The 27,473-nt window shown below is 41.1% G+C and overlaps 1 protein-coding gene across 1 annotated transcript in view; it reads left to right on the top strand.

Annotated features, from left to right (window-relative positions):
* FAT1 (FAT atypical cadherin 1) overlaps positions 1 to 25,543 on the top strand; it is a 120,345-nt gene extending 94,802 nt beyond the window's left edge. Inside the window, exons 12-27 of the mRNA XM_070044597.1 lie at positions 2,258 to 2,411; positions 3,214 to 3,447; positions 4,531 to 4,920; positions 6,193 to 6,407; positions 6,667 to 6,804; positions 9,025 to 9,168; positions 9,699 to 9,896; positions 10,427 to 11,228; positions 11,372 to 11,503; positions 12,885 to 13,042; positions 13,674 to 14,136; positions 14,825 to 14,978; positions 15,111 to 15,221; positions 16,684 to 17,315; positions 18,020 to 18,157; positions 24,097 to 25,543. Coding sequence (XP_069900698.1) covers positions 2,258 to 2,411; positions 3,214 to 3,447; positions 4,531 to 4,920; positions 6,193 to 6,407; positions 6,667 to 6,804; positions 9,025 to 9,168; positions 9,699 to 9,896; positions 10,427 to 11,228; positions 11,372 to 11,503; positions 12,885 to 13,042; positions 13,674 to 14,136; positions 14,825 to 14,978; positions 15,111 to 15,221; positions 16,684 to 17,315; positions 18,020 to 18,157; positions 24,097 to 24,725 — 4,692 coding nt within the window. The 3' untranslated portion in view covers positions 24,726 to 25,543. The remainder of the gene's footprint in view (positions 1 to 2,257; positions 2,412 to 3,213; positions 3,448 to 4,530; positions 4,921 to 6,192; positions 6,408 to 6,666; positions 6,805 to 9,024; positions 9,169 to 9,698; positions 9,897 to 10,426; positions 11,229 to 11,371; positions 11,504 to 12,884; positions 13,043 to 13,673; positions 14,137 to 14,824; positions 14,979 to 15,110; positions 15,222 to 16,683; positions 17,316 to 18,019; positions 18,158 to 24,096) is intronic.
* The last annotated feature ends 1,930 nt before the right edge of the window (positions 25,544 to 27,473 follow it).

Below are 27,473 nucleotides of genomic sequence, written 5' to 3'. Positions count from 1 at the left end.
TACAGTTGTATATAAGCGTTGCTCTGTTACGTTTTCATGAAAAGATTCCCTTCATTTGGGGGTGAGGTAGCTCTGTTCTGCACCAAGAGACCGTATTTTGGGCCCTTGCTCTTGTACACGCTAGAGGAACCCAGAGGTGAAGCGTGTGGCTTCTGCCCCTGTGGAGCCCACCGTTTAACATGAGGACAAAATGCACACCAAGGAAGAGCTGCGCCACCTGAGGTTGCTCAGTGAGGGCGGGAGTTGTCCCCGGAACTGGAGGATGAGGAAAAGCTCAGCCTTTGGGAGGTGGTGATGAGATCACCAAGAGTGGAAACGGAAGGGCATTGGGGCCGGAGGGTAAACTGGGTGAGAGGGGCTATGGAGGGCGTTCCAGGGAGCTGGGACTCCACGAATCCTTCCTTACGTGAAAGGTGGAGATGGCGTACTCCAGGAGTTCCTGAGAGAAGCTGAGTCTGGTAGCATTGTTTCCATTTAGCTGAGGAAGTGTGAAAGTGGGGATAACAGGCAGTGGACTGAGGCACAGGGAACGGAAGGATGAAAGATGCTGTGACGGGAAAAGCAGTGGCACTTGGTCCTGCCTGGCCGTGACATCGCGACAAGCATGTTAGTTAAGTCAAGGTTGATTTTAGGTTTCCTACAGGAGTGTTTGGGAGAAAGACCACAGATGAGCCTGGAGCGGGAATTGGTTTTAGAGGAAGCATGCTGAATTCCACTTTAGATTTGTTCAGTTTAAGATCACGGGACGTTCAGTTGAATGTGTTTTTATAGTCATTTAGAGTTAGCGAGATGGAGGATGGGTGTGTGAACTTGGCAGCTTGGGTGGATAACTGCTGACTGCATTCGCTTTAGAGGATAATAGCAAGGAGGGAAAGAGTAGAGACAGGTATCCCCCTAGAGAGAAAGAAGGCGGAAGGAAGAGAGCGCAGATACCAGCACAGTGTAGTTGAGAGCAAAGGAGGGGAGAACTTTTAGGAGGCGGGATGGCCAGCAGAGGTGTGACAGAGATAAAAAGCGGACTGAGTGAAACAGACCATTGGGTTCTGTGACTGGCTTGGAGATGGTGGTCCCAGTGCAGTGATGTGGGTGGACGCCTGGTTTCAGAAGATTAAAGGGTGTTAACAAGGAGATAGATCTGGCCAGTGACGAAAGTTGGGAGTAAAAAGTAGGAAGAAGAGTGTGGTAGGTAAAGGGAAGGCTGGGTCAGGGAGCAGGTGACTTGGAAGGGGGCGGGGAGGTGGAGAGCGCCGCAGTGGGCATGAGCTGTGTGTAGCTGGACGGGCAGAGGGGCAGAGCTCTCCGGGAAATGGATACGAATAATTCAGCTGGGGGGAGAGCGGGACTTCTGAGGGGTGAGGAGTTCATTCCAATCCATGGTTTTGGTGACAGTGGTTTATGGAAGGAGGATTCTGTGTGTGCGTGCGTGTGTATGTATCTTATAGAAACTAAATGTGTGTGTTTTGCTGTTTTTCAACACTTTTCCTTTCACCTTTGGTATTAATTAGGACACTAGATCATTCAGAATCATCAGTATTACAAAATATCCTGTTTCATGCGTCATAGTTCACCTAAAATTGAGCTCATATTAAGAAAATATATTTAACAACGTCTTATCTGTTTGTCTTATGTTTTGGTGTACGACATGGATTTCTAAATATTTGGAACTGGAAAACAACCGTTCACTGTGTTTGAGAATCAGGTCAGATTTGAAGAGAGACGGGGTGGAGCAGGGCAGAAGAGAGCCCTGGCCTGAGCATCACTTGCCCCCCTCCCAGGAGGCCTTGGATAACCTTTGTTTTCTCCCGTGTCATGAGGCTCACTTCTCTCCCAAATGCAGTTACTTGGTGGTGTTTTAACAGTGATTGCAAACAATAAATTCCTGTGTTGGAAATTAGACGTAATGTATCAGGCTTGTATTCTCTCTAATTTTTAGGTAAAAATGGAGTGTTATGTGTATTTTCTCATAAGAATTTAAATTAAATTAAATATGAAACCAAATCAAAGGCAAAGTATTCAGAATTCTGTAGGTTAAATGTCAGGTCAGACTCTTTCAGCATATGGGGTTGTTAACTGTTATATGAATCATCTCTGTTTTAAATGTTTTGTAAGAAAAATAGTTTTGAAAGCTCCTTGGATTTTAGTTTTAGTCATTTCCCATGTGTTCTGTGACCAAAGGTAAATGATTTCTGTTACTCCCTTGGCAGTCATGTTACCTTTTAATGTTTTATGTTAACAGTATTGTTTAAAATCTTTGTAGACTTTATATTCCGACACGATTCCAGAAGATGCCTTTCCTGGGAAATTGATCATGCAGGTCTCTGCTACAGATGCAGATATCCGTTCCAATGCGGAAATTACTTACACATTATTTGGTCCAGGTGCAGAAAAATTCAAACTAAATCCAGACACAGGTAAAGGTAGAGTTTGGGGCAAAACTAATTGTGTTCCAGCAAAGTCACGCGTGGGTGGTTTTGGATCACACGGAAAATTTGAAATGACAGTTTGTTCTTGTAAAATTTACTCTCCTGCTACAAAAATGGCATCTTTTAGAAATGCAAACAGCAATTCAATGTGTAAAATTTGGGGTGAGATAAAAAACAGCAACAATCACCTACTTGAACCGAGGATTTAAAATTTATGTTTTTTTATATCACCTTTTTTAAAAAAAAGAAACTCAGAAGTTAAAGTATATCTCAAACTTTCTGCTTTATCCATTTTACATATAGTTTGTTTGCTTGAATTTGTGACCATAAATTTATAATTTAGTGTATTCATTAAAATGATGAGTGGTGTTTTACTTTAAACCTCTAGGACTTTCTCTTTCAATTTGTATTTTGTTAAAATTGGGGGTCAAGTAACAGTTTTCTATTAAGCTCCCCCCAAATTAATGATAAACCTGTGAATCTAATTTTTGAGTCAATTTAAAAATGTTTTCAATTTGGTAAATTGGCAGCTCTTTTGCTTTTGGGCATCGTATATAATACGAGAGGTCCTGACCTGGAGAGCTTTAAGGCTTAGAGCTAGCACCTGGCAGGGTTTGAAACCCTCCAGCTCTGAGGGCTCCCACAGCTGCTGACTCTGTCACTAATACAATTGTTCTCCAGAGGAAGGCTGCTATTCAGATTTTCTCAATGTAAGAGAAAAGGGGAAGAAAGATGTGCCCTTGCAGTCACATCTTAAATTCCAAGTGAGCCCATTTATTTTTGTTCTTAGGTGAACTGAAAACATTAGCCCCCCTTGACCGCGAGGACCAGGCAACCTATAATCTGCTGGTCAAGGCCACGGATGGAGGGGGAAGATTCTGTCAAGCTGATATTGTGCTCACGTTAGAGGATGTGAATGATAACGCCCCCGAATTCTCTGCCGATCCTTACACCATCACTGTGTTTGAAAACACAGAGCCTGGCACGCTCCTGACAAGGGTACAGGCCACGGATGTGGATGCAGGTATCGCCCAAGTGATGCTTTTGCCTTCAAACTATGCACTGTTACCTGAGGAGGAGCCTATTTTAGAGCACCGTTCCACATTCAGCCCCTCTGATGACCCCTACCTCATGCATGTTGAATAACTCACCATTGTCATGCTACCGTTAAAAATCGTGTTAGCATTAAAAATGGAATGAAATCTTCAGAATAATAAACTCTTTTTTTTTTTTTTTTTTTTTTATTTTTTGGCGATACGCGGGCCTCTCACTGATGTGGCCTCTCCCGTTGCGGAGCGCAGGCCCAGCGGCCATGGCTCACGGGCCCAGCCACTCCGCGGCATGTGGGATCCTCCCAGACCGGGGCACGAACCCATGTCCCCTGCATTGGCAGGCGGACTCTCAACCACCGCGCCACCAGGGAAGCCCAATGAACTCATTTTTAATGAATATTTGAAGTCTCAAAATTGTGCCCAGTGAACTTACTATTGTAAAGTATCTGTGGTACCCCTAAAATTCTGCTTAGTGATGAGATAAACTGATCTTTATGTCCCATTGAATTAATTAGTGAAGTGTTATTTTTTGTGAATAAAGCATTAGTGACAAAGAGATTTAGTATCATAGGAACATAACAGAAGAAAACGATATATTGTTATAGTTTTACAGACCTTTCCAATTTTTTATAGAGAAAATAAGACTCTAAGGTATATATTCATAGCATTTTGATAGCAGAGAATAAAAATAACTTCTTCAGTCATTCTAACACTGAAGAATCAGAAGAATACCAAAAATGTTACTTTTCAAATAAATTTTTGTTACTGAAGCTAAATAACAAATAGGCTTGATTTTTAAAGATCTGCTGGCTGTTAGAGCATAAGTTCCTGTATAACGTAGTCTGAAAAAGCCAGATGACTATGAAATTATATTTGTTTTAACTCAACAAATTGCTCATTTTAAAGTTTACATTTTTAAGATCATAGTCATAAGAATTTTAAAATAATGTATATTGGCATTTTCCCTTTTTCATATGTATGCTGGATTTAAAAAAAAATAATTTGTTTACGTTTCTTGAAATAAAACATTCTGACGTGATGTCATGTCTTGACAGGACTGAATCGGAAGGTATCCTACTCACTGATTAACTCTGCTGATGGACAGTTCTCCATTAATGAATTATCTGGAATCATTCAGTTAGAAAAGCCTTTGGATAGAGAACTACAGGCAGTATACACTCTAACTTTGAAAGCTGTAGATCATGGTTTGCCAAGAAGGTTGACAGCTACCGGCACTGTTGTTGTATCCGTTTTGGATATAAATGACAACCCACCCGTGTTTGAATACCGTGAATATGGTGCCACAGTGTCTGAGGATGTTCTCATTGGAACAGAAGTTCTTCAAGTGTATGCAGCAAGTAGGGATATTGAAGCAAATGCAGAAATCACCTACTCGATAATAAGTGGAAACGAACATGGGAAATTCAGCATAGATTCTAAAACAGGTAACCTACCATGCAAACGAGAGGAAGCCCTTTATTCTGCAAAAAACGGCTAGATTGCTCAGCACTTCACCTGGTACAAAAACAGGTCATACATTGTCAATAGATACTCTAAAAGAGAAGACCCAAGTTTTCTTTGTGTTGTTATCATAAGTGGGATTCAGAGTGGTTTAGAAGACTTTAAACTATAGTTCTACATAATAAAATACATTTCTGGCTTATCCATTATAACTATAAGCAAATTAACTTTAAATAGAAAATTAAAGCATCATACTCTAGTAATTTAGTAAAAATATAAGGTGTCATAAATCAGTAAAGGTAAAGAATTGAAGATGGTAGAAGATTTTGCAGAACGACTCCTTTTTATGGCCCACGTGGATCTCATGTGAAGTAGCTTCCCAGGTGAAACAGCAGTTTCGACCTCTTTGATCTTAGTTTCAGTAGGGGACATCTGATAATTCATTAAATTGATCTCTTCATTATGCTAATTATAGACAACCGTCGAAGTACTTGGACCGAGTCACTTACTGAGTGACCGCCAACAAGGTCAGAAGTCATTGGCGCTATTGACTCTGGCTGCATAAATACTTTTTGTAGTCTTGTTAATCTGTCATCTAAAATAGGTGTAAGTAAATTGCTCTGTAAAAAATTGCTCCATTCCAACTGTATTTAATTGTATGTGGCTTTCAACTGAAGGGTACGTGTGTGATGATGCTGTTTTAAAATGTATTTTTAGCACATATCATAAAATTGTTATTTTTAGGGCTCTTTACGTAGGGTAGACTATAAGGAAGTTAAAAGGAAAGACGTTAAAGGAATTACTAAATCAAAAAGGGATTTTTAAAAAATGACAGGATATAAATAGTCATTCTGGAGATTTTTTAAAAGGATGTACATTTCTGTAAAAGAAAAAGTATGAGAAGGAAAAGGAAACGAAAAGCCAAAGAACAGAATTTTTGTATTTTCTATTTCATTAAAGTCTGTAGTAAACTATCATTGAAAAGAGATAAGAAATGTTACCATTTTTATAGCAGGGAGACATATGGAATACTGACTAGGAAAGCAATTCACATATCACAAAGAGTATCAGGAAAGTAATTAAGAGAAATAAATAAGGTTCCAAGGATGGGCAAATTCATGTTTTAATTGTTGAATTAAGAAATTAGAACCCATACATAAATGGTAAGTAAACTACTGAACTGAAAATTTTAGTCATAGGAGGAGAATGTGGTGGCATTTTAAAGCACTAGAAAGTAATTTTGATTTTCTGTTCAGGGGCCATATTTATCATTGAGAATCTGGACTATGAAAGCTCTCATGAGTATTACCTGACGGTAGAAGCCACTGATGGGGGCACACCTTCACTGAGTGATGTTGCAAGTGTGAACATCAACGTAACAGACATCAATGACAACACCCCAGTGTTCAGCCAAGACACCTACACGGCAGTGATCAGTGAAGATGCTGTTCTTGAACAGTCTGTCATTACAGTGCGTACCTCTTCCCCTACAGCCTTCTTCTGGGTCTGTGCAAGAGTTTTTAGTGAGATTGATCCAGTTTTTGTAGTGGCCTTACTTGAAAATATTGATAATTTGAAGATAGGGAAATGTCTTTTGCTAGCCTCTTTAGTTACTGACTCTATTATAAGTGATTGCCTTAACACAAACTGGCTGTTGATATCAGAAATTTGCTTAGTCGACTTCTGTCCCTCCCTCATCTGTCTCCTAAACCGGAGTGTGATTTTTCTAGGTTATGGCAGATGATGCCGATGGACCTTCAAACAGCCACATCCGCTATTCAATTATAGACGGCAATCAGGGAAGTCCATTTACAATCGACCCTGCCAGGGGAGAAGTGAAAGTGACCAAACTTCTAGACCGGGAAACAGTAAGTGGAAAAATCTGACGTAGATTGTTTACAGATTGTCAGATCAGTAGATGGAAGTGCCTTGTGTTCGCCTCTGCCGACAGTTTGGGAAGTGTTAAAAGGGTAGAACCAGCCTTGTTCTCAGTAAGTGACAAGATATAAATACTTGAAAAGCAGTTGTAGTATGAAGATCTCCAGAATATGTGATGTGTTTCATAGTAATGTGAAGGTTGGATAATACGAGTTTGTATTCAGGACCAAGTTACTGTTGGCACCAGTGTTTTGAGACGCTTCATGGAGCTAGAAGCTGGGTTTTAAATAATAGCAGAGATTCAGGAAAACATAGTGTTGAGAGGAGGGAATTCCCTGTGAGGAACCGGGGGAACAAGGATGGAGGAAGGAAGAGATGTGGGTGTCTTTAGGTGATTCTGTTCAGTTGTGTTGGAGTAGAGCGATCGTACAAACAGGTGAGGGAGGAGAGATAGATGAAGAGTTTTAGGAACAGATGACAGGCCACAGACAAAACCAGGCTGGCACTGCAGGCATTAGGTGGTTACCGATGCTGTGAGCCCAGGTGTAACAGCACAGGAGGTGGTTGCTGAAGACCAGTCCTACAGCAGGTCTAAGTGTTATCCCAGAGGTGGGAGGGACAGTGACAGTTCATCAGTTATGAAACAGCAAGAGCCCAAACTGGGAAAGTAGCAATGACAAGACAAGTGCAGAAACTTTGTAGAGGAAAAATTAGGTCCACGGAGCTCAGCTATGGCCCTCCAGAGAAAGCAGAGGTGGCAGAGGACTCGATGCATTTCAGTCTTGCTGTGACTGGGTGGTGCCATTAAAGGCGAGTAGGAGGTCACAGGGCGTAAACTCAGCACTGGGAGAGGTGCTTGAACGTGATTTTTCAAGATGCTGATTTGTAGAGGAAAGTGGCGTATTCAAGTAAAATTTTTCAGCCAGCATTTAGAGATTTTAGTCAAACTTAAGAGACTTGAAAGCTGGAAATACAGCTATGGTACATGCCTCTGAAGATGATTATGGAAGTGATCTGAGGTATTGAGATAAAAGTGAGTGAATAAGGAGAGAGGCAAGCCCTCCCTCCCTTTGTCCATCCATCCGTCCATCCATCCATCCATCCACTTAGTCATGTGCTCTCACAGACAGGAGGGGAGCTGCCTCAGAGGTAATGAAGTGAAGGAGAAGTGAAAGAGCCTTGGTTTGGGGAATTGGAAGGGCATCGATGATAATAAAGACTGCAATTTCAGAAGAGTAGTGGGTAAATCCAAGATTAGAGGAATTTGGGGAGACAGTGCTGAGATATTTCATCAAAGTCCATTCTTTAATTCCTTTTCTGACCTGTTATTTTGAGCGGGGACTTTCCCAGAGTTTAGGAAGCATGACTGTTATGCTTAGGATTGCAGTACTGCTGGGCAGAACAAAACTTAGTATTTTTGACTGAAACACTTCTCAGATCCTTTAGTGTACTCATGTCCATTGGGAGATGGCAAAAGGGAGTCTCCCAAGCTACGTTGTCCTCTTTTTGTTGGAGCGTCTTTCAGGACTGACATTCTGCAGCACGTCCTCTGGGGTTAGCCAGCTTCTTGGCCTCTTAACTGCTCATTCTGGAAGAGAGAGCTTTAAAGAAACTGTCCTGGAAGAGAGGCCACCTCACTTAACTCACCTTCTTTTGTAGGAAGTTCCCAAAGCGAGGATCTTGGGAGATTTAGACAGTTGACTACAATCCAAGAGTGACATGGATGCGGGGAGGGTGAGCGGAGTGTTGAGAACGAGTGAGCCCTCGAGGGTGGGAGGCAGCTTGCTGTCTGCCTGCTTCTGGCTCAGAGTCACACTGGGGCCGGAGGGAAAGTTGCCTTCCCCGCCACTAGTAAAGCAACAGCCTTCAACATATGTGATGTTTTCTCTCATCATTTGTATTACTTTTCTGTCTTAATTTCTGTTAATAGATCTGCAGGTTTTCAAAGTTAGAACAGTTTAATGGAACAAGTACGTTTCTGAGAAGCGTTGGAGATTCTCATCCCTATTAGTAACTTTTTCTGTCGAGCAGATACATTACATTTTTCAGATCAGTTATTTGTAAGCTAGGGAATTGCCCGCCTGCAGGACACGGGGAATGGCAGGCCCTCGGATCCGCCCCTCCAGTAATCAGAAGTACGCTTCAGGCTGAACCCTGCGCTTGGGCCTTGTGGAAATGGACATGATTCTCTTTATCTTTTCCCCGAAAAGATTTCGGGTTACACGCTCACCGTGCAGGCCTCGGACAACGGCAGTCCACCCAGAGTCACCACGACCACTGTGAACATAGACGTGTCTGATGTCAACGACAACGCTCCCGTCTTCTCCAGGGGAAACTACAGCCTGATCATCCAGGTGATCCTGGGCCCAAGCCTCACTGAACGCACCCCTGTTGAAATAAGCTCTTTTTTGGCCTCAGTGATTCGTTTGAAATATCTTCCTTTTCCAAAGACTACTTTTGAGAAAAATGGGAACAGTGACATTACAGGGGTCTCCACCAATACTAAAAGATGAGCATTTCCAAGATGCTGTCATCTCTTCCTGTGCTTTGATTTTTAAGATATTCTCGCTAGCTTGATTGTTAACCTTACCTTCTGCCCTTGCGTTGCCTCCTTGCCCCTTACCCTCCCTCCTCCCTGCCACTCCTCCTCCAAACACCTCCCCTCCCTCACCCCTCCCGGCACCCCTCCCTCACTCCCCCCACACCTTTCTCCTCACGTGCCCCCTCCCCTCCAGCCCCCTCCTTCCCATCACCACCACCCCTCCTCTCTCCTCCTTCCAAATGGAGCGGCAGTGTCTCTCTTTTCTGTAAATTTCATATTATAGAAAACATGCATATGATACGGGGTTTTGTTGAAAGTTGTGTGGTTCTCTTACTCTTGCAGGAAAATAAGCCCGTGGGGTTCAGCGTGCTGCAGCTGGCAGTGACAGACAGGGACTCCTCCCACAATGGCCCTCCCTTCTTCTTCAGCATTGTGAGTGGAAACAAGGAGGGGGCATTTGAAGTCAACCAGCAGGGAGCCCTCCTGACGGCAGCTGCCATAAATAGGAAAGTGAACGATCATTACTTACTGCACATTAAGGTATTGAAGTCTGTCTTTCTGATTTTGTTGTGGACTCATATGGAGAAGAGCTGCTTTGGTGGTTATCTTGTCCTGTGTAAACAGCTTACATTGCATGAGAAGACAAAACTGAATTAGAATTTTTATTTCATTTTTATTATTTATTTTTTTAATTTTATTTATTTAATTTATTAAATAAATTTTATTTAATTTATTATTTTATCTAATTTATTTTATTTATTTATTTATTTTATTTATTTAAATTATTTATTTAATTTTTATTTCATTTTTATCCCATGGCACTTCGTGGGGGCTTGTTTATTCATTTGGTTACTTTGTCATAGACGTTGGTAGAGCTAAATTTCAATGTAAATTAGTGAAAGGGCTAGAAAGAAGTATTTATCCTGTCCCTTGATAATACTTCTCATGTGGAGAACTAATATCTAACAATCGGTAATATTTTAGAACTTGAACAATGTAAATATATTTTTATTAAGTTGTAAACGACGACATAGATGAAGGTGATTTTTTTTTTTCCCCTTTTCTCGTAGGTGGCAGATAACGGAAAGCCTCAGTTGTCATCTTTGACATACATTGACATTAGAGTCATTGAAGAGAGCATCTATCCTCCTGCAATTTTGCCGCTAGAGATTTTCATTACTGCTTTTGGAGAGGAGTACTCAGGTGGTGTCATCGGGAAGATCCACGCGACGGACCAAGACGTGTATGACACGTTAACCTACAGCCTCGATCCCCAAATGGGCAGCCTCTTCTCTGTCTCCAGCACGGGGGGCAAGCTGATAGCCCACAAGAAGCTGGACGTAGGGCAGTACCTCCTCAACGTCAGCGTAACGGATGGGAAATTTACCACCGCGGCTGATGTCACGGTGCACATCAGACAAGTGACGCAGGAGATGTTGAACCAGACCGTGGCCGTCCGCTTTGCCAACCTCACCCCAGAAGAGTTCGTTGGGGACTATTGGCGCAACTTCCAGCGAGCTTTGCGGAACATCCTGGGTGTGAGGAGGAGTGACATTCAGATCGTTAGCTTGCAGCCCTCGGAGCCTCATCCGCACCTGGACATCTTGCTTTTTGTAGAGAGATCAGGTAGCGCCCAGGTCTCACCAAAACAACTTCTGCACAAGATTAATTCTTCTGTGACGGATATTGAGGAGATCAGTGGTGTGAGGATATTGGATGTGTTCCAGAAGCTCTGTGCAGGGCTGGATTGCCCCTGGAGATTCTGCGATGAAAAGGTGTCCGTGGATGAAAGTGTGATGTCAACGCATAGCACGGCCAGACTGAGCTTTGTGACCCCGCGCCACCGTAGGACAGCTGTGTGTCTCTGCACAGGTAACACACATACGCACGTGGAAGTAGGCAGTGCAGGTCATTTCATGTACGACCTTTGAAGGCTATACGTTAAAGATCGTTCTCTTGAAATTCCTATTAATTAGCTTTCCCCCCTGCCCTTTTTTTTTTTTTTTTAAACAAAGGGGGAAAATGCCCACTTGTCCATCATGGATGTGAAGACAGTCCGTGCCCTGAAGGATCTGAATGTGTCACTGATCCCAGAGAGGAGACATACAGCTGCGTCTGTCCAGGTGGCAAGTTTGGCCAGTGCCCAGGTGAGAGGTTCAATAATTAAGAGTACTTGTATTTAAAAAAGTAACTTTCAGAGTTTCTTATTTTCTTCTTTGTTGGAGTTGAAAAGTATTGTAAAGTATGTTTATTATAACAGGTCAGACATAGAGGCGAATAAAGTAGTAGCTTTTCCTTCCTCTTGAACTCCTCCTGAGTTCATAGTTGGATGCTCTTCCTCTCTCATCAGAGCTCATATGAACGTACAGTCCCATACGTACAGATTTATTTTCCTTTTCCTTTCACATCTTTTTTTTTTTTAAAGAAACTGAGGAGTCGTTACATCTAACACAGTCCTCTTTTCCTCTGTGATGAGCATCTTGCCAAGTCCTAATGCTTGTTAATAGTTGTACAGCATTTTGTAGCACGGCTGTACCATCATTTATGCAACATGGTGCTTACGTGTAGAGATTCAGTTTATGTTCTCCTGTGTTACAAGAAGAATCCTTAAACGTGTATCCTTACATATTGGTGCTTTCATTTCTGTACAGTAGATTGTAAAACTGGGACTTACCTGTGTCAAAGGTGAACTACACTTTTAATTTTTAGGTATACCCATTATGTTAGTTTCCCAAAAGTTGTGCCAGTGCCTGTTTCTTCCAGTCATGTGTGAAGGTCTCATTCCCCGTTCTTTTGCTAATATTGAAGGCTTTCAATTAAAAAACAAATCCCCCCATCTAATAAGCATGAAATGGTATCTAATTATTTTAATTGCCATTTCTCTGGCTACTTGTGAAAGCAGTCTTTTCATTTGTTCATTGCCTGTTAGCGCTTCCTCTTCTGTGACTGGCCCGTTCCTATTACATGCGTGATTATCTGGATTATTTGTCTGTTTCTTATCTTTAATGTCTGGAGCGCTGGAGCTCTTTGTGTATTTTGATCAGAAAACATCTGCAAAACGCTGTCTGTATGTTATTGATCTTTTGATTTGTCTAATTTTTATTTTGTCACTTCTGCATAATTTTACAAAACAATTTTCATCTCTGGATTGATATTATTTTCATCATTTTTGTAGAATGGGAATTGTTTTATGTCTTGCTTGAGAAGGTTTCCCAAACCACCTTCAGGCTATGTATTTTCCTAAACTGCTTTCTAATAATTTTATAATGGACATTTCATATTTAGGTCTTTTATTATCTTAGAATTCATTTCTCTGTGATACAGTAGTCTGACTTATTCTCTCCAAATAGAAATCCAGTTATGCTGTGCTGTTTATTAAACAAGTAGACATGTCCCATTGAATTGCATTTTATAATGTTATAATCATAGATCCAAAACTTGAATTAGTCAGGGCGGGAGTGTGGGGACACACTTATAAAAATATTTAAACTTGATTCTGATTTATTTTTTCCTCTTTGTGATTCACAGGGAGTTCATCCGTAACATTTACTGGAAACAGCTTTGTGAAATATCGTCTAATGGAAAATGAAAACAAGTTAGAGATGAAACTGACCATGAGGCTGCGAACATACTCTACCCACGCGGTTGTCATGTACGCTCGCGGGACTGACTACAGCATCTTGGAGGTGAGCGTTTTTGCATATTTGTACCTCAGATTGTGGGAGACTTTAAAAATATAAATTCCATATTATGTTCAGATGGTCCATTTTTTTAAAAGAATAAGATAAGCAAAATGAAATGGTTGAGTTATTCATTTAAATGGTTCATCGATACTTACACATAAGTCTTGTAGAATGAAAAGCTCTTTTTGCTCTGCGGTGACATAGACATTTACTTCTGTTTTTTACAAACATTTTTAGGTACCTGTGACTGTTAACATTCAAACTCTAAGTGATATTACACCTTAGTAATATTATAGGGAGTTTATAGAAAGGTCATACATATGCTTGAAGTGATAATTAGCTTGCCTACTTTTTTTTTTTTTAGCATGATTCATTTTTGACTTCTGATAAAACCTGATGCTATTTTTGGTTGTTGTTTGGTACAGTTCATTATTACACGATGCCTTTAGGATACGCGGTTGAAATTTGATATCCCTGAAAGGTCCATTTTTATTATCTGTACGATGAATGAGCGTGTGTTCTGTAGTACTTAAACGCGAGGGCTTACTTTCTTCCTTCCGTCACCAAACATGATCTGAGACTGTGCATGAAGACTCCATGAGAGTAACGTGAACAGTGATTGTTTCTGTCATAGATCCACAACGGAAGGCTGCAGTACAAATTCGACTGTGGAAGCGGCCCAGGCATCGTCTCTGTCCAGAGCATCCAGGTCAACGATGGGCTGTGGCACGCGGTGTCTCTTGAAGTGAATGGAAACTATGCCAGGTTGGTTCTAGACCAAGTCCACACCGCATCAGGCACAGCCCCGGGGACACTGAAAACCCTCAACCTGGATAGCCATGTGTTTTTTGGTGGCCACATCCGTCAGCAGGGCTCACGGCATGGAAGAAGCCCCCAGATCGGCAGTGGTTTCAGGGGTTGTATGGACTCCATTTATCTGAATGGGCAGGAACTCCCTTTAAATAACAAACCAAGGAGCTACGCACACATTGAAGAATCGGTGGACGTGTCTCCTGGGTGCTTGTTAACAGCTACGGAAGACTGCTCGAGCAGCCCATGCCAGAACGGAGGCGCCTGCCACCCCTCACCCACTGGAGGTAAGCTTCACACGTGAGCCTTCTTTAAACGTTACACGCATATGCGCTTGAGGGGAAGTTCCCCCTGTACTTCTGCTCTTCCTCTTTTTATTCAATCAGTTTTGTCAGATCCTGCAGCCAGCATGGGATCTGAGTAGCATACATGATGCTCTAGCGGAGTGAGATTTTGAATGCATCCCAGCAGCGGCTGGAGGGGACAGTTTCTCTCCCGCTGAGCTGCGGCCGCGCTGCTTCGTGTTTCCAAACACGTCTCATTCTGCACCAGCAGCCACAGGAAACCACAGCTGACCCTGAACTCCTCTCCGGCCACACGGACACTGACCTGGGGGTTAGAACTGGTTCCACGTAGCTCTTCTTGAGGGCTCCTTTTATCCAGTGGCCCAGCAAGGGGACTGCTGGCCTTGCTCGCTCTAGGTGGGAGTAGAAGTGGTTTTCCAGAAGGCCTTGGACCCCTCGTAAATTATGGTGAACTAGAGCTGGTTATGAGTTTTCTCTTCAGTTCTTTGTGTTTTGGTGATACCAGCACTAGACAACTTTTTACTCCGAGGGAATGGGAATTTTACTAGGTTTTTTACAGGTCTTGGAGAGCTAAATCTTCACCTAAACTTAAAAGTAAAAACGAATATACTGAGACTTATTTTTTGAGCTACTGAATGATAGGACTTTTTGTTTCCTTTTGCTGATATAGGTTATTACTGCAAATGCAGTGCCTTGTACATAGGGACCTATTGTGAGGTGGGCATCAATCCGTGTTCCTCCAACCCCTGCCTGTACGGTGGCACCTGCATTGTGGACAATGGAGACTTCCTTTGTCAATGTAGAGGATTATATACCGGTCAGAGGTATGTAGAGTTTTCTTAGCTTTCATAGTTAATTTTAACATTAGCGTTTCTAATGTCATCATGTTTGTAAAATACATTCACTTGTTACCATTTAAGTATTCGGTTTATGTTTATTTTTTCCCTGTTCTTTAGGTGCCAGCTTAGTCCCTACTGCAAAGATGAACCCTGTAAAAATGGTGGAACATGTTTTGACAGTTTGGATGGTGCTGTCTGTCAGTGTGACTCGGGTTTTAGGGGAGAAAGGTAACTGGCTTCTTTCAAGATTTGTATCTGCACCTCTCTATAGTTTCACAGTGATCAGCAGATGCAACAAAACTTCATTAATTTGGACTGTGTTGCTTCAGGATTGGAATTCCGAGCTCATAATGGCTCCTTGCATAATTTATCTTTTCATTCTTTAAAATAAAAAAATACTGAGCCAAATGAATGTAATATTATAGTGCTTGAAATATTATATGCTTTCAATATATAATGCTTGTATACTTTAAAAACATTATTTATGAACAAAGAATGTATGGGTGCTTGCAGGAAGTAACTGTTAAAGGAATGAATAAGATTGTGTTTTTTAAAGCAGACTCCCAAGGAGTTGTTACCTGTCTGTGAGAGTGATGACATTTTTTCATCGTTTATGTAGCATCTAAAATCTTTTTCCACTCTCTCAGTATCTTCTGTGAGCCTTCCATAATCCTGAGAGGTGATAATTATTTTCCAGGTGAAGAAAATGAGGCACTAAGGTGCCTGTTGTTGACCTTGAAAGAAGTGGCTTTTAGTTCCAGATGCCATTTCACCTTAGTTTTTAAACCAAATAGGTGAAGTCTTACTCGGTGCTTGTTACTTGTAAGTGCCTAGTGCTGTACATCTAGAAAAGCCTTCACCGTCATATCAGTCTTGTTAGAAGGCTTGAAGCGCGACCTGCCTGCAGAGATTCACATAAGGTTTTGCTCTAGTAGTGATTGTGGTCTTGAAGTTTGTCATCAGTCACATGGTTTTCATTTGTGAGTCTACTTTAATTCTAGACAATACTCAATGTATTTAACAAAAATGTCTCAGTAATCAAAATTGTAATGCTAGGTGAGTGTAGGGGATGTTAAGCAGATACATTTTGTTAAAGGAGGAAGGGTTCCAAGTGGCAGGTGGATCTGCGCAGGTGCAAAATATGCCCATTTGGGAAGGCGGGAGGCTGGGCGGCGGGGGTGAGGGGATCGCGTGCGGATGAGTCTGTAAGGGTGAGGGTCTGAGGGAGATTTTCAACAGGGAGAAGCATATAAAAACGGAAGACAGAGTTTTCTAGCCTTTTTACATGCTTTATGGAACTGTCATTTTTCCAAACAGGAACATTTTCTGAGAAATTTAACCTAGTCTCTTGAAGTACATTTATCATGCACATTCTAAATTTCTGGATCAGAAATCAAGACAAACTGAGGTTTAGCCTATGAGTTTGATTTAGTAATCTGTTGAATCCTTAGAAAACTGGCAGTTAAAGATTGACTTGGCATAATGTTTATCTCCCGAATGTACAGAGTATGGAATCAAATGATTCATTACTCCACGGAAGGTCTTTTGTGTAGTTATTGTTGTCAGTAGTGTATTTTTGGGTGGATCTTATTCAGGAGGACTTAGCCGTTAGTCTCGAAGAGTCATAGGCCTGGCACGTTCTGGCTCATGTTGCAAAGGCCTCTCTCCTCAATCTGGGCTGTCTTGGCAGGTGTCAGAGTGACATTGACGAATGTGCTGGCAACCCCTGCCGAAATGGAGCCCTTTGCGAGAACACACACGGCTCCTACCACTGTAACTGCAGCCGTGAGTACAGAGGAAGACACTGTGAGGACGTCACCCCAAACCAATACGTGTCGACCCCCTGGGACATCGGCCTGGCTGAGGGCATCGGCATCGTGGTTTTCATAACGGGCATCTTTCTACTGGTGCTGCTGTTCATCTTCTGCCGCAAGATGATTAGTCGAAAGAAGAAACACCAGCCCAAAGCTGAGGACAAACACTTGGGACCCAGCGCAGCTTTCTTGCAAAGACCGTATTTTGACTCAAAGCTAAATAAGAACATGTACTCCGACGTACCACCCCAGGTGCCTGTCCGTCCTATCTCCTACACTCCAAGCATTCCAAGCGACTCTAGAAACAACCTTGACCGAAACTCCTTCGAAGGATCGGCTATACCCGAGCACCCCGAATTCAGCACCTTTAACCCCGAGTCTGTGCACGGACACCGAAAGGCCGTGGCCGTCTGCAGCGTGGCCCCAAACCTGCCTCCGCCGCCTCCTTCAAACTCCCCTTCTGACAGTGACTCAATCCAGAAGCCGAACTGGGACTTCGACTATGATAGTAAGAACAACTTTCTAAATCTTGATACAATGTCGCTGAGCAATGGACAGTGAGGTGACAAGTTCTGCCAGAGCTTCTGGTGGTTCAGATCAAACTGCGGAGTCTTTGTGAGTGGTGAATGTGCTCAGACCCTGTAGAGCTCTGGGACGACTGGAAAGCTTTTCCTGATGCCCCAGCCCTGGCTGAGCACTGTGGCTGCGATGTTATTTTAATTTAGGAATTGAATCCAGTCATGTTCCAGTTAATCTGGAAAGATCATTTTATCTTTGTAATTGATGTGGGTTCTCAACTATAATGTGGAGGGACTTTTATGACAAAACAGTTGGGAGGGCATTTGCGTAATAGGATTTTTTTCCTAAGGTGCCCAGAGAAAGTGACGGTATTTAAGTGGCCTGACATATATTTGATGCTTTGAAAAAAGCTATAGGTACCATTTTCAAATTAATTCCCCAGGTTGTCTAATGGTGTCCACAGGCAGGTTTATTGCGAATTTCTATTCTGTGTGAGTCTGCAAGCCATATTTGTAGGTTTTTGGTTTTGTTTTTCAGGTGTTTCTGGTTTTTTTCTTTTGATGTTCTTTCACTAAGCAAAAGCCAGGCAGTCTGTGGGTCACGCTTGCCCTGCGTCAGGATACAGCAGGGAAGAAAACAGAGTCTCTGCCTTCATAGAGTGTAACTGGTTTGTCTGTCATCTCCTCCTTTTAGCTAAAGTAGTGGATCTTGATCCTTGTCTCTCCAAAAAGCCACTGGAGGAAAAGCCTTCTCAGCCGTACAGTGCCCGGGAGAGCCTGTGTGAAGTGCAGTCCCTGAGCTCCTTCCAGTCGGAGCCGTGTGACGACAACGGTGAGTAAACGCACACCTGAAATGCCCTGGTCCCCTGCTGGCTGTCCACAGCCCTGCGCACGTGATGCAGCGCAGTCAGGTAGACGCGCCCGGTGCCCCTGGTTTGGTTTCACACGGTCTTCACGTTTCACTTCGGACCACAGTTAGACAATACCTTGGACAGCCTTGCATGAACTTCCAACTAGGGAAAATGTTTAAAATGTTCTTAGTGCTTAGGTATTGGAACTGTAGCAACTTGTCAGTAATAAGGAAGAAAATATAATTAATTGAAAGGTAATGTCTGTCTGATTGGTTAATTTCACTTTGACCTTTTTTCCACAACAGTGAATATTATAGAAGTTACGTGGATTTTTAAAAAACCCTTGTAACAACTTCCTTGAGCATACCCCACGCACACACACTTACACCCTCACAGCCCTAAGAGGAGAAGCCATAGTCTGAAACATGCAACCTCAGCGGCACCTGTGGTATTACAAGGTTTTATTTGTCTCTTCCCCCAACTCCCCTGCGGCCTCAGCTCCCATTTGGATCAGAGCATACTGACTGAGAGCACACTTTAAGAGATTGCTAGTAAGTTTGATTATATTTCTAATGAAGAAGGTTTGACGGTGGGATCATTGATGCCAGTTTTGTTTATCTGAGGGTAAACCGCATTGATAACCAGCTTTACCATATTAGCACATACCAGTAGAGAAAACTGTCAGTATTCAGAAATACAAAAAAGTGAGTTTTTAATGGAAATTTTTGAATGTCAGAATTAGTAATTTTTTTGCATAAAAATGCCATGTGTAAACTGAATTGTTTGTGAATCCAGAGTAAATAGCCCATAATACACTGAAGAGACCTTTCTAAACTAAGGATGCCCATAAGTACGTGCCATTCATTCCTGAATCACTTTAAGCATGTTTTGTATGATATCAAGGTACACCTGTGTTTATTATCTAGTGATGAAGTATATGGACATAACTGCTTATTAAACCAACAACAAAGTAGAATTCTTTCTTTCAGTAGGTTTAATTCTAAAACATTAGAGTTGCTGATTTATGTAATAATTTATATCTTTGTCCTTAAATGCTCTTCGTAAACCTCAGAATTTTGTCAGCATTTTCTTTCTTTTCCTAGTTTTTTTCACTGAAACATCATTCGTAATACTCTTAAATAGCTTTAATAAGCTATGGTCAAATTAGTTAAGAAAATTAATTGCCAGATAATACAATGTGAGAAAAAATACATTTTCCAGGAGTGTCTGTATTTTAATCTTTATCATAATTTTAATCATTATCAGTCATAAAGTCTGTATTAAGAGAGTATTTAAATTATATTTTTTAGTTTTCTAAGGCTGTTATAATAGATTACATAGTGGCTTGAGACAAGATAAATTTGTGACAGTTCTGTAGTTTAGAAATTTGATGCTTGTCTCAGGAGGCTAAATTTAAGATGTCAGTAAGGTTGTTTCTGGAGACTCCAGGGGAGAATCCCTTTCCTGTACCTTTTCCAGCTTCTAGAGGCTGCCCCGCTCCTTGGCTCATGGCTTACTCTTCCATCCCTCAAAGACAGCAACAGTGCACCTCCTGGCCGTTCTGCTCTAGTCACAGCTCCCTCCAGCCAAGGCTGGGAAAGTTGCTCCCCGTTTAAGAACCCTTGTGATTACATTGGGTCTGCACAGATAATAGCGGAAAATCCCTTCATCTCAGGACCTTTAACCTAATCATATTAGCAAAGTCCCTTTTGCCGAGGATAGTAACATATTCACAGGTTCCCAGGATTAGGTTGTGTACATCTTTGAGGGCCATCCTTCTGCCTATTACATGCATACTTATTTATTTTGGCATAGATGCTTTAAAACAAATGAAAGGGAAAACAAATGAAAGGGAATTTACACAGGAAACAGCCAGGCAGACAGTCTGCATTTCTCTGCTGGATGTTAGCTCACCAGCTGTTAACTCATCTGCAGAAAGACAAGAAAATTGGGGTGGGAGTACATAGAACAGCGACAAAGCCATTTTTATTTTTATGTTGCATAGTTTACCTTATTATATAGCTCTTAATTTTTTTTCCTGGGAAGAATGAGTTTATTAAATGGTCCCAGAAAATTGGCTTAGCAAGTATTTGACTCTTTGAATATGAAATCTTTTGCCCATGGGATGTTAAAATAAGGATTGTTTTGTCATGACTTGATTCATAATTGTCATTGTGACACAAATTTATGGCTAAAAATTTTTTTCCTAAATTACAGTATCATGTGGTTACTCTGTTCCTTTGATTAATAATACAAATATATAGCTTGATTAGAAAAATCTCTGAGACATATAAGGAAGAGAGTGCAAGGGTCATACATAATTACATAGCTATGTTAAAGTAGTCACATTTTTAAAACTATGAGGTAGAAGTTATATAATATAAAGAAATGCTGTTTAATGCACTGTCTCCTGACTAACTGAAGATTTTCCTAATTTACTCCTTTTGTACCTTTTTACAAGCTTCCATAGTGACTGTAATACACCATGTCAATGCTGTAGTTGACACGGTGACTAAAGAAGGTATAGTCATGCCTGTGCTCTGTGTTTGTGTTCACAGTGACTGTCCCTGGAGTTGTGTGCTTTTGCCTACTGTAGTGTTGTACAAAGTCCTTATGTTATGGTTCTGAGGAGGCTGAATACTTTTATTTTGTGCAGGCATGTACATTAATAATCCAGATACATTGCAAAATATTGTTATATATGTGTGTCTGTAGTCTTTGTTACTTTTTGCCGTTCACAGTGAATTTACACAGATGCCAGAAGTCACCTATAGGGTCTTGACAGCTGCCTTTACATGGCACAATAGTAAGAAGTTAGAAGTAATTCTATCTAAAAAAATTTTAATATAAAAAATTATCTTCATATGAATAGGAGTAAAACTAAATAACACACAGCTTTTATAATTAACTGTAACTGACTCTTCCTTTTTGGATTTTCCCTGAGGTATGGTCAAGGGAAATTATAGAACATGATAAGGTATATTTTTATATTTGGTTGAGTGGAAATCATTGAATAGGAAGGTATATCTGGTCAAAATTATAGGAAATACCTGCCTTAAATTAAATTAGCCCTTTATTATACACTGAAATTGAAGTAATCACATGCAGACTGCACAGGCACTTTCAAACTGTAAGTCAGATGACCGTAGAGCTTGTGAACACCCTAATTGTTAGGCCCCAGCACCAAGGTTTCAAGGATTGAGGAGGTCTGGATGGGGCCCTGAGAATTTGCATTCCCAACCAGCCCCCAGTTAATTCTGGTGTTACTGGTCTAAGGATCGCACTTTCAGAACTACTGGCGTAGACCACCAAGAGTACATAAAGCTTAGGGGATCCTTTTTGCTAGGACATATGTGTCACCAAGATTTAGGTGCGAGAAGGATGGTTTCAGGCCAAGTTTGATGGGATGGGGCAGGGGTGAGGTTTCCGTGTTTACTAATTACAGTTACCAATGAGCCTTACACTTACTTTCCTAAGAAGTACCATGTCTTTGCTTAGTGAGTCAGAAGGTGATCTATATTTTGTCGACTGAATTTTAGTTTTCCCGTGATGAAATTCTAATATTTTAAATACTGACAGAGTTTAAAGAAGCAAAATTTGAGTGGTTCTTTCATTGCAGTCTCTTTCATTGAAAAATATTTTCGGCATATTAAATATTAATTGAGTTTAAAATTGAAAGCTAGTCTAAATTTAAGAATTATTGAGTGCCTATTTAGTAACAAAAATTGTCAATCCTCTTTTTAAAAAGAAACTACCACATTTTTAGCAGGCTTTTTAGAATAATTCTATAGATACAGTTAGCTAAATACTGGCTTATTCATGTTTTAGAATCACCACAGTTTTTGATTTAAATTCCTAGAAGAGAACCATCAAATCTTCTTTGTTCCAAATTATTTTATCACAAGGATTTTCAAGAACATCATTGAATGCACAGAAGGCATTGGCCTTGTTGAGAAAGTCACTAATCACCATGGTTCTTACTTCCACAATAATAAGAATCATGATGGTCGCCAACAGTTAGTGCTTGACCTACATTATCTGATTTAATCCTCCAAATAACTAAGGGATTTCCACCCCCATTTCAAAGATAAGAGCCTTAAGCTTAGCCAGGGTAAGCAACCTGCCCAGGGTCATGTGATTCACACTGACTGTCTCTGCTCCATGCTGGAGTTCCACATGCAAAACGAGGACCCTGAAAGCGCAAGTGGATGGGTGGGCTCTGGGCTACAGGCAGCTAATGGTGTCTCCGAGGAAAGGTGGACAACGTAGGTATAAAATCGTATTCAAACTGGGCAAGGTTTGGAGAGATTTTCTCTTGGCTGTTCATAAGTGTCTAAGTGCATTCATGGTTTCTCTGAATTTAATGGCCATGTGCAGGCCTTGCTGTGCTGGAAAGTATGTGCCTCTTGTGTCACTGTGGCTTTTGTATTTGGGTTATCACCTAAGGGACCTGATGTGACCGAGCCTTTCATAATATTTCTCAGTAACATGAGGGTGTCATTTAAATTCCGTACCAGTTTACATTTTATTAGAGCCTATAGACTTTCAGTTACTCCTAACAAAATTTTGTGTTTTCAGGATTAGCTTGCCAGAAACAAGGGAAAGAAAGTAAAATCCTGAGTTTCCAGGCACAGTCCCTACTTCATCATCACTCATCTTTTCCCTGCACTCCCACGTCCCATTTTACTTGTGCTACACAAATTTCTCACCATTTGGAATTTTCACAGATAATGGCTTAGAGGCATAGTACATGGCTGGCTGGGCCTTTATAAACAGTTTATATTGTGTTATGTACTTATCTTTATTGCCTTTTCAGCCGTCCTTCTCTTTTAATTACAAATGTTTTCTTTTCTCTCTACTCTGCAACCAAAAGAGTCTTTTGCTGCTCCTGACCTCAGCAAATCAAGAGGTGACTTATGCATGCCAGTTGTTCACTGATAATTCACTAAAACAAATTGGCGGAGGTTCGACCCAGTGCTGACTTGCTTCATGTGTTTGCGCAGTAACTAGTGCATAGTTGTTCGTGCCCTGCATTCTAAACGCGACTGCCTCACCTTCGCCCGTCTGCCAAAGGGTTTCAAAAATCCCGGGGTGGGGGGAGGGTTTTTTAAAATAATTATACTTTTATAATATATAGTTGAAAATGATCCTTAGTCCTTTCTAAAGTAACAAAAATTGTAGTTTATCAAAGATTGCGTTACAGTTTTCAATGTTTAATTGCATTTTTGATTTGGAGGCATGCTTTGATATGTCACTGTATTAATACAGTTCATTGTTTTTCTTAGGGCTAATGAAAAGTAGTACAATTTTTAATATTAAACTTGTAATGTTATAAAGGAAATTTATTTTTTAAATTTTAGCATGCTAAAGATTGCTTTTATTTAAAGACTCACATTAATTACTGTTTTTTTTTTTTAACGACAAGTAGTGCAGATCAAGTGACATTTAATATTTTACTAAATAGAGACTTCTTTCTGAAAGGACAAAATTTCTTTACCAATGTCCTAAGACTGAACTAATACTCTTCTTTCTAAAGAGCAGTGGGTTCTAAATTACAAGAGGAAAGCTGAAAGGATGATTGGAATCATTTGAAGAAAAGTGCATGTATCTAGATGCTAGCATACTGCTCCTGTTAAAACTTCCATTTCTTTATGTAAGCACCTAACACTTGAGTGTTAGGTGCTTACATAAAACTGTAAGTCCACATTTTAGGAGCCAGAGCCTAATTCATAGAGGTTCTCAAAAGTGGTTCGGGATGGGAGGACGTCTTCAAAGCAGAGACCAAGGGTTTCCAGAATGTTGATCCTCTGTGCGTGGGAATGCCTTTGCACCTGTGTGTGTTGCATACACTGAGCCCTTTTTCCGTGGTACGCACTCTTGGGAGGAAAACACGTTGAAGTCTGTTTTCTTTTCTACCAAGGGTATCACTGGGATACATCAGATTGGATGCCAAGTGTTCCTCTGCCAGATATACAAGAGTTCCCCAATTATGAGGTGATTGATGAGCAGACGCCCCTGTACTCAGCAGATCCAAACGCCATCGATACAGACTATTACCCTGGAGGCTACGACATTGAGAGTGACTTTCCACCCCCGCCAGAGGACTTCCCCGTGCCTGACGAGCTGCCACCCTTACCTCCAGAATTCAGTGACCAGTTTGAATCCATACACCCTCCCAGAGACATGCCCGCTGCAGGGAGCCTGGGCTCTTCATCGAGAAGCCGGCAGAGGTTCAACTTGAATCAGTATCTGCCCAATTTCTATCCTACCGATATGTCTGAACCTCAGAAAGCAGGCCCTGGTGAGAACAGTGCTCGCAGAGAACCCTACGCCCCTTACCCTCCAGGGTATCAAAGGAGCTTTGAAGCCTCCACTGTAGAGAACATGCCCGTGTCCATGTACGCCTCCACAGCTTCCTGCTCTGACGTGTCTGCGTGCTGTGAAGTCGAGTCTGAGGTCATGATGAGTGACTACGAGAGTGGAGATGATGGCCACTTCGAAGAGGTGACGATCCCTCCACTCGATTCTCAACAGCATACGGAGGTCTGACACTCAGACTCCCCGCAAAGTGCCTGAACCATAATGAACCTAGAGATTCTGTCAGTGATCTCCTGCATTGATCTTTGCAGCAGTGCTTAAGCGCTTTTTTCGGTGAGCTGAAACGGGCATGGCTGCACTGAATCCCGCACCTTGTGACCTGTTAGCCATTTCCAGCGTCCTAACCTTCTGTCTTTGGGTGAGGTTTACGTCGGCTGTGCCATTTCTGAGCGTCTTTTTTGTATTTACATTTGTCTGTGTTAAAATAATAAAATGAAAATCAGTCCTACTATCTTGTTAGCATGATTCATGTATTTATATAGATTTGATTATTTTAATTTTCCTGTCTTTTTTTGTAAATTTTATGTACAGATTTGATTTTTTTTAGTTTTAACTAGAATTTCAAGATACTTTGTGCATTTGTTTTTGACCGAATTTTGGTGGTGTTAGTGTCATTACCTAGCACCCTGATTTTTTAATATAACCAGGGTTTCACTCTGTATCCTTTTCAACTGAAGTATGACGTTTCGTTAATACATTTCAGTATAGTCATTCATTTCTATCTGTACATAGGATGAGGACAGATCCCATACATGGACATGTCTTAAATGGGTTGCTGTATTTTAGAATTATAAAGATTTTTCATTATTGGAAAGTGTAATGGGGACCTTCTGCAGACTGTTTAGAACCAAAACCACCATGACACAGTTTTTATAGTGTCTGTATATTTGTGATGCAATGGTCTTGTAAAGGTTTTTACTGAAAACTACCATTAGCCAGTCTTTCTTACTGACAATAAATTATTAATAAAATACTTTAGCTTTACTGCCTGTTATTCCTCCGTATTTATACTCCTGTTCAGGATTCAGTTAATGAATTGAGAAAGAAGGGCTGGACGGACGGATGGATAGAAGGATGGATATAGCTTTTTTTGGCTTAAATACGAAGAGTTTCTTTGCAGTTGCCAAAACCAGACTGTACTTACAGATGTTGCCACTAGGTGGCAGTATATAGCTACGTGCTACTGCTCAAAACTATAGGTATAGAGGCAAACGGCACTCTTATGTAATAAGTATTTTCTAACTAAAACGTCAAGAAAACTTCTCTTATGCATTTTTTATTTTATTGCTATTTCTTGGCCATAATTGAAACGCATCTATGGTTTTATCCTATGATTTATATCAAAAACAAAGCATTTTATGAAGTATTTTATCTTTCTGTTGTCAAAGAACACATCATACTTCTATAGGATTTAACGTGAAACTCAGAAGCCATCTTCCATGTGTATTTATAGTCAAAATCATCTCTCCGTCCCACAAATATATGTTCAGTACAGACCATGTGCCAGCCACTGTGATACGAATTATACAGAATCAAGCGTTCTTAGAACTTTGCAAAGACACAGTTTCCCTTTAGGTAAAATGCCTTTGTTATTTTATTAAACGATATATATACAGAGTTTAAACATCAAAGAGAGCTAAAATACGTATAACCAAAACCAGCAAACTCAGGCACTCTGCTATAACCACTTACAACCCTTTAAGCTGTTTTCTCATTTTTCCTTTCAAATTTTTAAGTGTATGTATTGTCACTTCTTGAGTCACTAATTTTAGGAATTGCAGATCATGTAGCCTGTAAACCTCCATTGCTCTTGTTATCCTCGCCTTAGTTACACCTTCCTTTTTGGTTTAATTCACACATAGTGTTTTCATTGTTTTGATGATGTAAACATTCACCACAGAGCTAAGTAACATGTGATGTTTATTTCCATTTACTTTGTAACGTTCTCATTTTCTTAATTGCCTTAATTTTTCTTTTACTTATTTTTTAGAATTTGTGACTATTTTATTAATTTATTCAAAAAAATCTTTTGTTCACTTACTGAGTATCGTTCTGTATGGACAAAAATTCTCTGTCTCCTTGGATTTTACATGGGGGGAGGGTAGGTGGCAAGGGGAGATGATGAATCAATAAGATATTTCATAGCAGAGTATGGAGTGATGACTGCTGAGGAGAAAAATTGCTATTGGGGAAGGAAAGTGGTGGGGGGGATGGGGGATGGGAGGTGAAAGCTGAAGACCTCAATGGCAAGCTGGCATTTGAATAAACACCTGCAGTTGATAAGGGAGAATGAGGCCACAGGGCCACCTGGTGCACCAGCATTCCTGGCAGAAGAGCTAGTATAAAGGCCCCAAGGTTAAGAAGGTCGAAGAAAAGAGGGGAAACAAGTGTGGCCTCTCATGGATTTATAAAGTGCCTCTTAGGACGTGGTCAAAACTAATAGATGACCATTGCTGATATCTATAGGTCTTTTACTTCAAGGATCTATTTCTCCAGAGGAGGGACTTCGCACTTCCAGCTTGAGAAATACCGTTGCTCTTATTTTAAAGTTGGCTGGATGGGAAGACTGGCGGTTTTATCATGCACGCAGTCCCCCAGCTGTCATTTCTGGGAACATTCCTCCTCCCTCCTCTTTGCCTCTTGTCACCGAGTCTGTTCAGGACGGAGCTGAAAGACAGGTCTGTGTACAACTGAAACAGCCAGCACCCCTGGTACCCCGTTGTCACCCACTTTCCAGTGAGAAGTCATTGTAGGCTGCACGAGCTCTCCAGGCTGTGAGGTCTGATTCCTCCTCTGCTAAGGCATGATTTATCGCTCCCCGCACCGCCCATCTTCATACACTGTAGTGTGGTTTATAGTTAATACCTTTTTACTTGCATTGAAAATGGGGCTGCTTTTTAACTTTTTCCCCCTTTCCCT

This window comes from Globicephala melas, chromosome 21 (assembly GCF_963455315.2).
Source record: "Globicephala melas chromosome 21, mGloMel1.2, whole genome shotgun sequence".
NCBI lineage: Eukaryota > Metazoa > Chordata > Mammalia > Artiodactyla > Delphinidae > Globicephala > Globicephala melas.
Note: the sequence above shows the minus strand (reverse complement) of the source record. Positions and strands in the feature narration are given on the sequence as shown.